The sequence below is a fragment of the Sapajus apella genome, unplaced genomic scaffold, assembly GCF_009761245.1.
Source record: "Sapajus apella isolate SASKATOON/1434 unplaced genomic scaffold, GSC_monkey_1.0 scaffold98, whole genome shotgun sequence".
Lineage (NCBI taxonomy): Eukaryota > Metazoa > Chordata > Mammalia > Primates > Cebidae > Sapajus > Sapajus apella.
In genome coordinates, this window is record NW_022437038.1 from 6501308 (window position 1) to 6516434 (window position 15127).

Here is a 15127-nt window from a genome sequence, read left to right on the forward strand (position 1 = left end):
ATCTGTCATTTCTCCCCATGTTATCCCTCCCAAACCTCCCCAACCCCGTTGTCCCTCCCTTAGCCCCCACAACAGACCCCAGTGTGTGATGCTCCCCTCCCTGAGTCCATGTGTTCTCATTGTTCAACACCTGCCTGAGTGAGAACATGTGGTGTTTGGTTTTCTGTTCTTGTGTCAGTTTGCTGAGAATGCCCAGTTTTTTTTCTAACTGTAACTGATGTCCCCTTACCATCAATTCAAGGACTGTGGCAATCAGAGACTAGATAGGTTCTACTAATGGATGTATAAAGAGACCCAAAATCAAAGAAATAATTCCCTGACTTCAACTCAGATTTTAATAATTATTATTTTCCTTATTAATTTCCTTATTATCCTGAAGATACAGGTTACATCCCTCCCTATACGACTTTTCAATGCAAACTATACAATCGAAAAAGTCTGATCTCCAGGAGAACACTAATCATATGCTATTTTATAACATGAATGTAATTTTTTCACAGGGAACATTTTTTTTTATATTTGCACTTTAAGATTTTTTTTTTACATTAAGTTCCGGGATACATGTGCAGAACGTGCAGGTTTGTTACACAGGTATACATGTTCCATGGTGGTTTGCTGGACCTATGGAACAGTTTTTAAACAAGAATATTAAATTTTTAATACAGAGTTAAGGCCTCAGCCTTATATTTCACATCTAAACTCTGAGTAGAAATGTAGGGCTTAGCTTTCTCAGTGGAAAACCACCACCATCCCAGCAGATTTTTTACAAGTTAATTTAAACACGATCTTTTTAGAGGAAAACAGTATTTATTGTATACGAGTTATACTTGTTAATCAAAGGCACAAACCAAAACCAAGACTTAAAGTTGACCATAATATTGACAATTAAGTCATATAAACCAGGTACCAGCTAAATTTAATGAAGATAAGTTCCACTAAATTCCTAAGGAAAATACAGTAATTCCGACACCATTGAATAATTAGAAACTTTCAAACAAGAGGGAAAATATGAACATCATAATACATGTCCCAGTTGGGAGGTGAAGAAATGTAAATTGTGTGCTGAAACCTGATGTATCACAGAACATCAATAGTCCCTTCCAGTCTTGGATGCCTTAGACCCAAGGCCTGAGACTGTTATCACCATCTGGCAACCCTAATGAGGGATGCCATCTAATGACTGACTGAAATTAAATTACACAATGCAACTCTGCCTGTCAGCAGAACAGCAAGTGATAAAACATTTTAACTTCTTGGTGCAAATTATACAATCAAACCAGATAACCTTGACTGGGAAGGAGCCAGTTCAGAGAGGTCAATTTTCTATCACACTACATCAATAGCAAAGTCAGAGGAATCAATTTTCCATCTTGTAACACTACATCAAAATAGCAAATTCACAGTGCCTTCCAAAGGCGCCCCAACTAAGAAGAATAACAGTCAAGAGTAACACAGTATTCATTCACAATTTACTAGCTCTTCCAGTGTTTCAGAAGGATACAGGGTTTCAATGATCTAACATGAACGGGACAGAAGGTGGATTTATAACACAGCGGACACACATCTTGATTGAATCAGCCTATTGGTGTAGTTTCTTGTTCTACATACATCTTGATTGAATCAGTCTACTGGTGTACTTTTTCGGTCTATCAGTAAGTAGTGTTGTCAGTTCTCCAGCCAGGCAATTTTCCAATTCACAGGGGGAACTCTAAATGTCCTAAAATTAAAGAAAAAAAGTTAATTTACTTGTTACACAAATTTCAACATCTGTATTTGCTTGCATACATTCTAATCTATTCCTGCTAATGAAGACCTTCCTATGTGTTCCCAGTCAGTGGCTCAATTAAAATGCAAAGTGTGCCCTAGGGATCAATTCAGCCAACAACAATTCTCACAATATTTTACCACTTAAATACTAAAGCCATTGAAACACACGTCTTCCCAAAATCTGGTTCCTATTAGACCAGATGAGTTTATGGCTTTAATGATAGCCCACCAAAAACAGTTTTTACCAAGAAAGCAACGCTCTCAACGACTGACTAAAACTGTGGTAAATGAAAACTAGGTAAAGGACTATGGAAAATGTCAATATTGGTGAGGAACAGAGTGCACCTGCCAGGGAAACTCACAAATAAGGTCATTATTGGGATTCTTTGTTTCTCCTCTCTGTAGGCTGAAATATGTTAGAAAAGGGACCACTTACGATCTTTAGGCTGACATGTGTATGTAAATATATAAACTCACACAGGAACTCTTTTGTTGCATAACTTTAGAGAGTATGCACAGATAAGCTATAGCTAAGTCAGTACTTTCTGACCATGCCTGGTGTATAGGGACCTAATCTGCCTACATAGGGCTTACATAGCACCAGCTAGATTTAAATATACTAAAGACATTCTTGACAAACTTAGTTCATGTATCACATACACAGCCTGGAGTAGACATCAACACTAACAGAGCTGAGGACCAAAATGAACGTACGTTAAAGGTAGAGAGGAATAGCCCCGCAGATCAACTGGGTTACACTATCTCATACTGGTTATTTGTTATGGCACGAGAGAGGCAGTAGGCGAGAAAGATTCCAATCAGCTAGAAATAAAATAGAAACAAAATTAAATACTACACAAAAGAGCTTGAAGACCTCAGACTATATTCTCCTCTCACTTGTAATTCGCTTATAATTTTCTTCCTTGAGTTCTTCTAGACAGTTATGTTTAATACTCTGCAGCATCTAGATCACATTCAAAGAATGTAAGTGAAGTTTTATTGCTACTATGACCCAGAATTTCACAACTCTCACCAAAGGAAAATCCAGCAAACTGTCACTCAAGGAAAATTCAGTCGCAAATTTTGGAGAAACTTTTCTTACTCTCAGTTCCCAGAAAAAACAAAGACATGGTTTTGAATAAGTATCCTAACAAGTTAAATCTCCATCAAGGAGGGCAGAGATTTTCCTGGAAAGATCCAGAGCAGTGCTACAATAATGAAAATGTTCTAGAACCCCTGTACTGTATGACATAGTAGGCAGCAGCCACATGGCTACTATTTCAAACCTCCAGCGACCTGAGGTTTTAATTTTATTTAATGATTATAACCATTCAAAGGTGGCTAGTGGCTACTGCATTAGCGTAGATTTAGATATAGCTATGCTTGTTACTTTAAAAATATACTAAGACTAAACTTGAATTAGTCTTATTTCTAGTGTTTAATATAAACAAAAAAATCCCCTGAAAAAAAAAATAGTTCAGAGCCACAAAACAAATGTCATGCTACAGTGAGAAACACAATTTGCAAAACACAATTTGACCTACTACATGGAATCTACCCAAAACAACTGGTGCACAATGAATCTCCCAATCACAAATCAAAATCAGTATTACATATATAAAATAAGTCCAATCGAAACTCCACTATAAGAAAAATGAAGTATTTTCTCTTTTTTTGAGATGGAGTTTCACTCTTGTTGCCCAGGCTGGAGTGCAATGGCACGATCTTGGCTCACTGCAACCTCCAACTCCCAGGTTCAAGTGATTCTCGTCCCTCAGCCTCTCGAGAAGCTGGGATTGCAGGCACCCACCACCACGCTCAGCTAATTTCATATTTTTAGTAGAGACAGTATTTTTACTATGTTAGTCAGGCTGGTCTCAAACTCCTGACCCCAGGTGATCTGCCTACCTTCATCTCCCACAGTGCTGGGATTACAGGTGTGCCACACCGTGACCAGCCCAAATATTTTTGTACTGTGACCAATAACTAAGAGTTTTCTGAAAATGCGACTTCTCTAAAAATGTCCTCACTATCCAGTTCCCTGAAGCAAAAACTTTAAGCCTTAAAAGTGAAAATCTTGCCAGGCGCAGTGGATCCTGCCTGTAATCCTAGCACTTTGGGAGGCCAAGGCGGGCGGGTCACTTGAGGTCAGGTGTTCGAGACCAGCCTGGCCAACATGGTCAAACCCCATCTCTATTAAAAATACAAAAAAAATTAGCCAGGCATGGCGGAGCATGCCTGTAACCCTAGCTACACAGGAAGCTGAGGTGGGAGGACTGCTTGAACCTGGGAGGTGGAGGTTGCAGTGAGCCTATATTGCATCACTGCATTCCAGCCTGGGTGACAGAGTGAGACTCCATCTCAAAAAAAAAGTGAAAATCTTCTAGCTCACACCTACAAGAGGGATGAAATATTTCTTAAGTAACTACAAACACTTACCTGAAAGCAAGCAACTCCAAACGAAATTCCTGCAACAACTCCCATTTCTGACTCTATAATGGTCATCACCTTTATAAAACAACCCTAATAGGAGGAAAAAAACAAAGATTAAGTACAGCACAAGCAGAATGTACTTTTCTTTATGGTAATAAGCACTTTGATCATACACCTCTGCAGAAAGATGTATGTATCATAGCCTTTGGTTGTCATTTTATTGAAATCTACTCTCTTCCGTATGTTCTCAAAAGAACAAATAATTATTCCCAACTATTTCCACCTTTTGGATCATACATTTAAAAGTGTTACTTTACTGGAACCAAGGAGTTCAAGGCTGCAGTGAGCTATAATCACACTACTGCACTCCAGACTGCGTGACAGAGACAGACACTGTCTTAAAAAAAAATACTAAATAATAAATAAACAAAAAGTGCTACTTGCTAGCTGTCTGAACTCAAGTCTTACCCACCCTATTTCGGCTTACATTTATTAATATAAGGAAAAATTAAAAACTGAGTCAATGTTGCATTCAGTTAAGTCCCCAAACACTGTCAAACAGAAAGTTTTAAAAGGCACCTTACTTCATTGTTTACTTTATCTGCATCTCTCTGTGGAGTACAATCTTCAAGTTTACAGCAACTCTTGGGAAATCCTTTTTCTGAGTAATAATTAGTATCTGTCCAATCTCTATAATCGGTGACACCACAACAATGCAACTGAAAAACCCAACAAAAGCATTTAAGTTTGTATTACAACTTTGTAAGCAAACATTTAACCTAATATCCTCTATTGCAATTTGTGCTCAAAACATTTACTATACTCAATGATCTCTCTGCTGAATTGATTCAAGGGCTCAGCACTGGGTCCTTGACCACCATGCATGACAGTTTTGTACTGGCCTTACTTCCCTGCTGTAGTTGGTACTAACAGTACTTGGACTATGATATAAGTGGGGAGGGAAGAGAACAGGTGCACATGTGAGGAAAATGGAACGGAAAATGTCACTTCTTTCCTCTACAAGTGGATAACATCTAGTACCAGGCTCTACTCTTTTCTCTGAGGCAATAGGGAATGTGTTCTCCTCTAGGTGGTAGTTGCCACTTACCGTATTTTGGATCTTATCTACTGCATTGCTTCTGTAATCTCCTGTAGAGTTATACTGCTTCAAAGCCTTCTCATAATTATTCTTAAAGCTGTTCTTAATCTATAGCAAATAAACACAATGTCAGTAAGAAAATCCTCTAGAAAGTTCTTTTGGTTTCAGGTAAAAAAAGTTCTTGAATCTGACCAATGGTCATATCTTTGCCAGGAGCAACATGTATGGTAATTAACTTCCATGGTACAATCTTGTCCTCTAAGGGATATGGGTTCACTGAGGGGACTACTCAGCAAAACATTAAAATATATGATGAGAACCACTACATGTTCAAAGTGCTGTGGGAATATGTATTTATCTGTGTGACAATGAAGTATTGCTGTATTCTGCACCCTGCTAATTTTTCTCTACTTTAAACTAAGTACAAATTCGATGCCTATGGAATTTGTAAGCTACAAAGCCTTACTTAGGGAGACTGTGCTACCCCTTTATAAGAACTCTCATTGATGAGCCTTCGTTACTCACCGAATGATATTTGAACAACCCCAAGTTTACCTGATTTTTAATTCAATATTAAACTTTTGATGATTTGCATTAAGTATATCCAGTCTTTTCAAAATGCAAGGCATAAGTGAAGAAGGTTATCAATTTTGTGCTTTGAATATTTTCCTATCAGTAAAGTTATAAATTGTACTATCTCCATTTTAATAGGTATTTACACACAGAAAAATGACAGGGAATACAAGTAAGTAATTTTCTTCTGGTGACTGTCAGTCTTTACAATTTTCTAAATTATTTGGTAGGCTAAGGCGGGCAGATCACCTGAGGTCAGGAGTTCAAGATCAGCCTCACCAACATGGTGAAACCCCATCACTACCAAAAATACAAAAAAATTAGCAGAGCATGGTGTCGGGCACCTATAAACCCAGCTCCTCGTGAGGCTGAGGCAGGAGAATTGCTTGAACCCGGGAAGCGGAGGTTGCAGGGAGCCGAGATCCCACCATTGCACTCCAGCCTGGGCAACAAGAGCAAAACTCCGTCTCAAAAAAAAAAAAAAGAAATTCTAAATTTTATTTTAAATTAGAAGTGGGCCAGAATTTTTATAAGAAGGCCATTATTGTCAGCTATAGGTTTAGGTACAGAGGTCTAACTCTTCTACTTAAACAAATCCATTTTTATCTCTTGGAGGATAAATTCAACATGCTAAGCTTCACTAATTCAGGCTTACCTCATGTCTGAAAACAAATCCTACGATGGCAGCGACCAGTTCGACCAAAAAAATGAGAGTCAGAAACATTGCATACTGCAGGATAAGAAAGAAAGGCCAAGTCAGCATAAATAAGATACAGCACAGCTGCAAAGGAAGTCAAAGAAAAAATAATGGTAGTCTTCTCAATTACTTCATCTTGTTTTCATTGAAAAGGGCAGGGAAAATAGTAACATGTCTATTTTGAAAGTGGAAACTGGCCACTGAACTGTTACTTGGTCAGTTTTCATAGGGAACAGGAAAAATTGTAAAGGGCCATGACCAGTTTCAAGAAAGGAATCCTACAACATACAAAACTTTTCTAAAACGAAGAATTAATTCTAATGAAAACAAGGACTCACCAATTTTAGCATCCATGCAGAAACTCGGCAGGTAGCAAAACAACCAAACGTGCCCAAAAGAATAATGACGGTACCAGTACCAATGAGCACGAAGGGGACGTTGGTGGCCTTCTCATTTAAAAGAGAAAAGTAATTCTCCAGGCTCACCTTGCCCCAAATGCCAACTGCAAGAAGGATAACGCCAGTGATCTATGTGGGAAATTAGAAAACAGAAACAGTTATGCACTGTGTATAGCAGCATCTTCAAATCACAAAGCATGAGGTTATATTTAAGGCATAATAGGTGTGATATGCTGGAACATGGCAGACAAGGGGGGAGAGTAGAAGGGGTTAGGAGGGATCTGCACACAAGAGTAGGCTGAGGACAAGGTATCCTTTCAAAATTCTTAGAATTCATCTTTTTGTGTGTAAACACAAGCCCATGGCATATTTGCCCTACAGATCAAAACTTCCTTAATTGTCTTACTCCAGCCTTAGGAAGAAAACCTTGAAGAGAGGGAAAAAAAAGTGCTTTTATGCGTTCCGGAAACCTTCCCCGTCCTCTCCAGTTTGGGATGAGCACAGGGTACAAAGCAATGGTACACAAAAGCAAGCCCAAGGACAGACTGGCGGGAGTGGAGGCATACCATACTTACCTGCGAAACACTCCTCTCTTATGAAGCAGTGAAAAGAAAGACACTATTATGCAAGTGTGCTCTCAAAGGGGCCGGGCAAGGCTTGCTTGCCTCTGTAAAGGTCCAGGGTCACCGTCTGCGTGCTATAGGGGCTTAACGCCCCAGCTCGCCTCCTGCATCGAATTCGAACGCTGGCACGTCTGGGTCCCAGCTCAGCCTGTCGGCTGCCTTCGTCCCGCACTCCGACCCCAGCGCCGGCGAGATGCCTGAGCATTTAGCTCGGGGCCCAGTCCCTAGTCGCAGGCGTTGGGGTCCCAGGCACGATGGCCGCCCAAACCCCACCCCATCCCGACCTGAACTCCCGCCGTTCAGGGTCACACCCCCCAACACACAGAAAAGCCCGGGATCCCCTGCCGGCCCCAGGCGCCTCAGTCTCTCACCCAGAAAATGAAAGTGTAGATTAGTAGGACGCTCTTGAAACAAGTAATGACTGGTTTAGTCTGCAGTCTCCGAGACGGGGACGCCATGGCCAGCCCGAGACCCTGCACCACCGCACTGGGCTATGAGAACACAGGGAGCGAGACGCGGAATCCCCGAGTCTCCCCGGAAACTGCCGAAAACTTACGAGCGTCCACAACTAAGAAGGGCCGGAAACACTGTACAATTTTCTAGAGGGTAAAGTCCGGGAGGCTGTCCGGAAAGTGGCGACAATTTCCTAGCGCCCCCTGCCGAAGGTTACCGAAAACTATATACAAAGATTCTAGTGTCGGAAATTTCATAGGTCTTTAAGTGGAGCTTTCTTCATTGCTTTTTTTTTTTTTTTTCCTAAGCTAAGGAATTTTTCCCACCCCCCCCCCCTCCCCTCCCCTTATAACTTCACCACATTGTTTCTATCACCAGCAGAGCCCGCAGCGCTCTGCGACTGGGCTTCCCTGGCCCCTGGTGCCCTAGAGAGAAGGAAAAGAATGAAGAGGTTAAAAGTGACCTAAGAAAATACATGGGAAAATACCCACAAGAAATACATTTGCAAAAAGAAAGCGGATTGCAAAGCAATACATACAATCACATATGCTTAGACAAAAACTGAAAGGAACAGTGAAATTTACCTCTGGTGGAATTAGACTGATTTTTTTTTCACTTGTCTGCTTTTCAATTTGTGAACATTGTTTTATGGGGTGGGGAGGGGAGATATGAACGAATTGAGGAAAATAGTCACCACTTGTTGAAGGAATTTCTAAGTTAGGTATTAAAGATGATAATGACTTTTAGAATTTTCCTGCAGGACTTTGCAAAACCCCAGTATTCCTCTACTCTTTTATCTCCTAAGTAATTTGGAAAGTTGAGGAAAAGTATTTTAACATAATAGTGAAATGTAAGTTCAGCTATTCGCTGCAAACTTTTAAAAGGGTGCTATTGAAAATGCCTGGTGAGTGTGACCTCTAAAATGTTAAAACGGAGAGTCACTATATATTCCAGCCACCTGTTTTTTCCCATCAAAACCCGGCTGATCACAGAGAGGTTAAAACCTAATGTTATATATTGTGAACATATTGGTCTATGTTGTTACAGCACAGAAGGTGTGTTAAGGTCTGATTTCTCAACTAAAGTGTCAGCTCTTTGAAGGCAGAGACTGAGTGTTAACTGAGTATGTGTTATCTCTAGAAGAATGGGGTTAGAAGGCTATATCAGTTCCCTATGCAACCCAACCCTTCGTCATTGACACAAACTTGACACAAGTGGCTATTTACTCTGTTGCCATTGCAAAAAGACATGCATTTGTGGAGGAGAGAGGAATACTCAAACTTTTCTGCTTGAAACATTGCTCTAAACATACACCTCAGGACCAGAACACAGGAAAGTTCCATTGACTTGGTCATACAGAGCTTCCCTGTGCTTCAAATATTGACCTAGGACCAGTTCCTATAACATCTCGCCAGACATCTGAGGTGCAAGACAGCAACTATTGGAAAATGAATTATTGCACTGCCAGGCTTTATACTAAAATTTTTTACCAAAATTTGAAAGACCTAATACACAAATACATGTAGAGAATAGATAAATGACACATCTATATAGAACTACAAACAGTTTGAAATCATCAGGAAATAGCAGATATTCAACATTTAAAGTACCATATAAGCCATAGTTACATGATGTGAGGTGGAGATGGGTATCTAAGTATATGCAAAGATTTCTCCCTAGGCTAAATGACCCCAACTGAGGGGTTCATATACTAAAAACAAGGATCAAGGAAATTCTTGCTAACTACTTGTCATCTTAAAAAGAGGTTTCTCTGAAATTTAGATTTGTACTGTGTCCTGCAAGGGATTTACAATGTGAGCCCAAGAGCAAAGAAATATATCTGTAGCTGAAGGAAAAATAAAATAGCAAAGCAAAAGCCACATCTTATTTCCAAGAATGTGTTGACTTTCCTCCTCACCCTTCCTCTGCCACTCACAACGCTGCTTTGTTTGAACAACACTCGGTGCCAAATTCAACCAAATGCTGACATGGAAATTCATATTTCTATGGCCACAACACCTTGCACCATTGCCTCCTACTCTGGTACACCCACTTCCACCTCCCCACCCCCACCATGCCACCAAACCCAGAAATTAAACTTAGTTCAAACCTAGGCCTGGGTCTGTGTACAAACCCAGACCAAAGGGGCATCTAATCCCATTTAAGGCAATTTAAGAAGTGTCTCCCTAGGCCATTAGATAAATGTATTCTTTAAAGTGTTAATAATGACTGTGATAATGAGCACTGACTATGTACCAACCACTATTGCTAAGAGCTTAATACACGTTACCTCATATGCACGCATCACAAAGACCCTATTATGAGGTTGACACACCTAGCACCTTCATTTTACGTATGAAGAAACAGGTTGAAAGAGGCCAAGTAAGGTGCCTAGGACTAAACCTGGGCAACTTCTGTGTCCTTCATCAGAAATGGGGCCCACTTTCTGATGAGACAAAGCTGCTGTTGTACACACAGCTGTCTCGGCCCAGAGTAATCCAAGTAAAGACTGCGGTTGCACAGACATTTAACCACAAACATTGGCTCCTTGCAGCCCCTGAAGCTTAAGAACCTCAATGATTGCCACAGTTCTGCCTTGCACTTGGGTTTTTGGGTTGAGTTTGACTTTTGCCTTCACTCCAATAGCCCAGTCACTTAGGAAGTAACCCCATCTGCCCCAGAGTGATGAGGTAGAGAGTTCAGTACTTTTTTTGGTTCAACCTCTTAATTTCTCCCTCTTTCTGAGCACAGAAACACAATATGATGCCAACAATGTAAGGAAAAACGAAAATACTTTAAGTGTTGTTCTGCTTGTTTTACATTGAACATTGAGTAGTCTCCCTTCCCAATTAACTTCCTGCAACCCTCAAGATTAGGTGTAAATGTTTTTCATTGCCAGACATCAGGCAACGGAAATGACATAAACAAGGGCTCACTGTTAAATCAGACCTCCCCTGTGCCACCTCCAACCTCCCCCCATACCTGCCAATCTCCTTATCCCAATACAATCCCAACTGATTTCCTACTGCTTTTCCAACGTGAATTTTCTGCTCCATACCAAGTCAGCATGATCATCCCCCCAATAAACAAGTCCTATTCCCTAGTCCCTGCCCACCCTCAACTTCACTCAAAATTTCTGCTTCTACTGAATATCCAGCTCAATCCCAACTCAGTAAAAACGTCCCTCCTCCCTCACCTCTTTAACACCATAACTGTCTTAACTACACACTCACTTCCATTAAGTCAGACCTTTAGTCAATTCCTGCAGTATCTGTTTTGCATTTCTACTTACCTATTCTACATCCTACCGTCTAGATGTTCAGAAACTACTGAAGAGCTAGTGTGACAGGGCTGCTACACCCCCCTTTTATACTCTCCTCAGTACCCTAGGACATAATGCCCAATTGATGAGTTCATTTGCTGCTTGGCCAATCCCTGTTAAGCTGATTGCTCAATGAGATCATAATTGGTTTCTGGGGGTAACCACATAGTAGTTACTCAGGATTGATTGCTGAAATTAAATAAAAAATTAAATGTCTAAGCCATCCCAGTATCATACTATCATAAAACAGAAAACATTAAATTGAGCACCTAGATAATGTCTTGGGACATTCCTACTCTCTCTTAGGAACCACTAATAAATAAATAAACTGTATCACTCAGAATACATCTTATCTCTTATTCACATAATAACTTTACCATTTTCATTTTCTAATCCCTTTTCTAGCATCCCTTCAATTACCTTTGGCTAAGTGCCTATCATAGAATTTAAAGGCACATCCTACTTATTTTTTTAATATCTCATATTTTGTATTACAGCCATCAGATACCTCACTATTTAAATAGTTAATTCATATGTACAGTTTAAAAAATCAATTTCCTTAATAGACTATCTCTTTATTCCTGTTGTCTCTTGTGCATTCCCATTCTCCTTTTCTGAAATCCTATTTTGTCTATTTTTATTCATTTTTTTCCATCCACTCCTTTCAGATGCTCTGTGAATCCTTTCCCTCCCTTTATTTATCTCTGACTCCAACTAGACTATGAGTGCTTAGAGGGCAAGAATCCTCTTTCCTTCTTCAAAAAAGCTCATAATATACAGTTTGGGACACATAGACATGAGAAATATTTTTAAATGGTATTAAAATTTACAATTCTATGTCCGTTTTCTAAGAAAGTTGTTTCTAGTCTAGCCTTATTGAGCTTTGCTGAGATCTCAACTAGAGGAGTCAGTTTCCATATCTAATATTTCTTAAAACAATACCTTACTGACTGCTGAGGGGCTTCATATTAAAAATCTTAAAGTTGAAAACGGTACTGAGCTTTAAGAAACAAGAAATTGAGTATGCCTGGATGCTGTCAGTCTCCTTATCTACCTTGGTCTTATCTTCCCCACCAAACCATAGGGAGAGGTGTTTTATTTCACTTTGTATCCTCACAGTGTCTAACATTGTGTTTTACACACTGAGTACATGCTGCAGAAATGTTAGGGTTGTTATAATTAACCTCACTTGTTTTGGGTGAGCTCTTGGACATATCCCCTTACTTTGATCTCCCTATGATTTCCATATTCTCCCCCTTCACTTTCTTCTTTAACCTCTCTCTGCAACCTCTCTGTCCCACTCCTTCCAGTTTTCAGTGGGATTGAGGCCTTATGCAGCATCTTCACCCTGGCATGTGCTAGGCTTTGTGTTGGATAGCTGGGGATATGAAGAAAACTAGGATAAGGTTCTTGCCCTCTAAGTACTCATAGTCTAGTAGGAGTCAGACATAAGTAAAGAACAACGCCAATAAGTGTGAGAAGTCCTAAAATTGAGATGTATACCAAGTGCTGTGAGAGAAAAGGAAGGCAAAGTTAACCATCTTGGGCTGGGATGGGCTGGGGGAATCTTCTCAGCAGCAAGGATGGATAGAGTTTTGACAAGTCAAAAAAGGAGGGAAGGGACTACAGAGCAGAGTGAACATGTCTGTGCAGAAGGACCAAAATGCGAAAGGAAGAAGAAGCTCAAGGAAGAGCAAGAGGCTGAGTGTGTCCAGAATGAGGAGGCATGGGGTAAGTGTTTAAAACTAGGCTAAGGACATAGGTGGGGCTTGCTTGTGAAGAACCTGGTATGCAGTGCTAAGGAGTTCAGACTGTACTCTATGCCAAGAGGGAGCCAGTGAGGGGGTTTTTAAGAAAGAAAAAACTACAGTAGAATGTATTACTTTGCTTGTTCCCTGTCTCTCATATTCCCCCCTCTCTCTCTCTCTCTCTCTCACACACACACACACACACACAAACACACACACACACACTCTCTCTCTCACACACACACAGAGACAGACACACACATTTAATATATTCACTATTTTCTCACACGAGTTTAAAATAAACTCCTATATCTTATTTTCTGGCCCTACCCTATTTATTCAACTTTGTTTCCTATCTCCCCCTGAAACCTCTTAGCACTCAGCCACTCCCTGTCTGACCTAACAGTGAGCTCTTGTTGATGACATTTCCTTTGCCTGAGACTAGGCCAAAGCCCACCTCTTCCCAGGTGCCCCCCCATCCTCTGACCTCCTCCTAGAGTCCTTAAAGTCTGTAACAGACTTGTGGCAGTTTATTAGCATAGGAAGTTGTATTGTTTTCTAATTAATGGTGTCCGTCTTTTCTCCCCCTACTAAACATAAACTCTGTGGGAGCTGTAAAGTAAGCTCCATAAGATCAAGAATTGCACATTACTTGCTCACCACTCTATCTGAACTGCTTAGGTTATAGTAGATGACCAATAAAGATTCCCTAAACACACACAAGTGTAATTAAGAACATGCTTGTTTCCTGTCTGTTTCTTCCATTCCATGAGAGCAGGGATTTTTGTCTGTGTGTTCACTGATGTTTCTCAAATATGTAGAACCATGTGTGGCACATAGCAAATGCTCAACAAGTATTTGTTGAATTAATTATGGATTACAATGCCATGGATTTTGTCTGTCTTGTTCACCACTACATCCACCACTCTTGACATGGTAGATGCTTGATAAATTTATGGAATGAATAAGGACACCATCATGTCTTCTTTACATAGCTATTACACTGTTAAGCACATGATGGATACTCAACACATATTTGTCACAGGTGGATTGGAAATGAAGCAGACTCAGGCTTGCTTTTGAACTTTGTATTCTCATAAGTACAATTCTTCCCCTGATGACTGAGAAGGGGTTACCAATTTGCTTGCATACACAGGATAAACAACATTTCTACAACAGCTTAAAATTTTTCCTTCTATAACCACTGATTTTCCAAGAGGTGGAAATGTCAACAGTGAGGGGAGGGAGATTGTAAGTAGCTGGTCTGTACTATGGCAGAATAGTCTCATTATCAGATCTAAAATGAAAAAAAAAGCTTGCTGAGTGAAATGTAGCCCTACATCAGAGACCACTGGGAAACAGATAGATTTGCTCAAACAGCCTCCCACTAAAGCCTCTCCAGGCATGCTTTCCCTCCATTGTTAGTATGGGAAATCAGTCTTGATTCTCCAGGCAAGAAACACATGATTTTTTTGTAAACAATATAATATTTTTTTTCTTTTTTTGTCTTTTTTTTTTTTGAGACAGAGTCTCTGTCGCCCAGGCTTGAGTGCAGTGGCACGATCTCGGCTCACTGCAACCTCCACCTCTCAGGTTCAAGCGATCCTCCTGCCTCAGACTTCTGAGTAGCTGGGACCATAGGCGCACACCACCACGCCCGGCTAATTTTTTGTATTTTAGTAGAGAGAGGGTTTCACCATGTTAGCCAGGATGGTCTCGATCTCCTGACCTCGTGATCCACCCGCCACGGCCTCCCAAAGTGCTGGGATTACAGGCGTGAGCCACTGTACCAGGCCAACAATATAATCTTAAAAGAAACTGAAGTCCAGAGAAGTTAAGTCACTAGCATGAGGTGAAACTGTATCTGACCCTGTACCATATAGATTGCAAGATAGGTCAGAGTTGGGAGTTTAAGGAATTACAGGCGAAATTTTAGGGAATGTCAAAGTCAGCTACAGTCTTCCCCTCTCTTTGGTGTTTGTGAAATTCCTTTTCATTCAATCCTGATGTCATG

At 40.4% G+C, this 15127-nt stretch overlaps 1 protein-coding gene across 3 annotated transcripts; it reads right to left on the minus strand.

Moving 5' to 3' along the window:
* Positions 1-787: 787 nt before the first annotated feature.
* Positions 788-9202, minus strand: TSPAN6 (tetraspanin 6). Of its 3 annotated transcripts, XM_032257774.1 has the most exons (9): positions 7962-8340; positions 7543-7559; positions 6908-7096; positions 6528-6602; positions 5309-5407; positions 4785-4919; positions 4207-4290; positions 2482-2589; positions 788-1717 (listed from the first exon to the last, which is right to left on the minus strand). In XM_032257774.1, the coding sequence occupies exons 3-8, from the start codon at positions 6917-6919 to the stop codon at positions 2521-2523; spliced, it is 474 nt and encodes a 157-aa protein (XP_032113665.1). In that variant the 5' UTR covers positions 6920-7096; positions 7543-7559; positions 7962-8340; the 3' UTR covers positions 788-1717; positions 2482-2520. The 3 variants fall into 3 exon arrangements, with proteins under 3 accessions (XP_032113665.1, XP_032113666.1, XP_032113664.1); XM_032257775.1 differs by lacking the exon at positions 7543-7559 and having other exon boundaries at positions 8147-9202; XM_032257773.1 differs by lacking the exon at positions 7543-7559 and having other exon boundaries at positions 7962-8345.
* Between the last annotated feature and the right edge of the window lie 5925 nt (positions 9203-15127).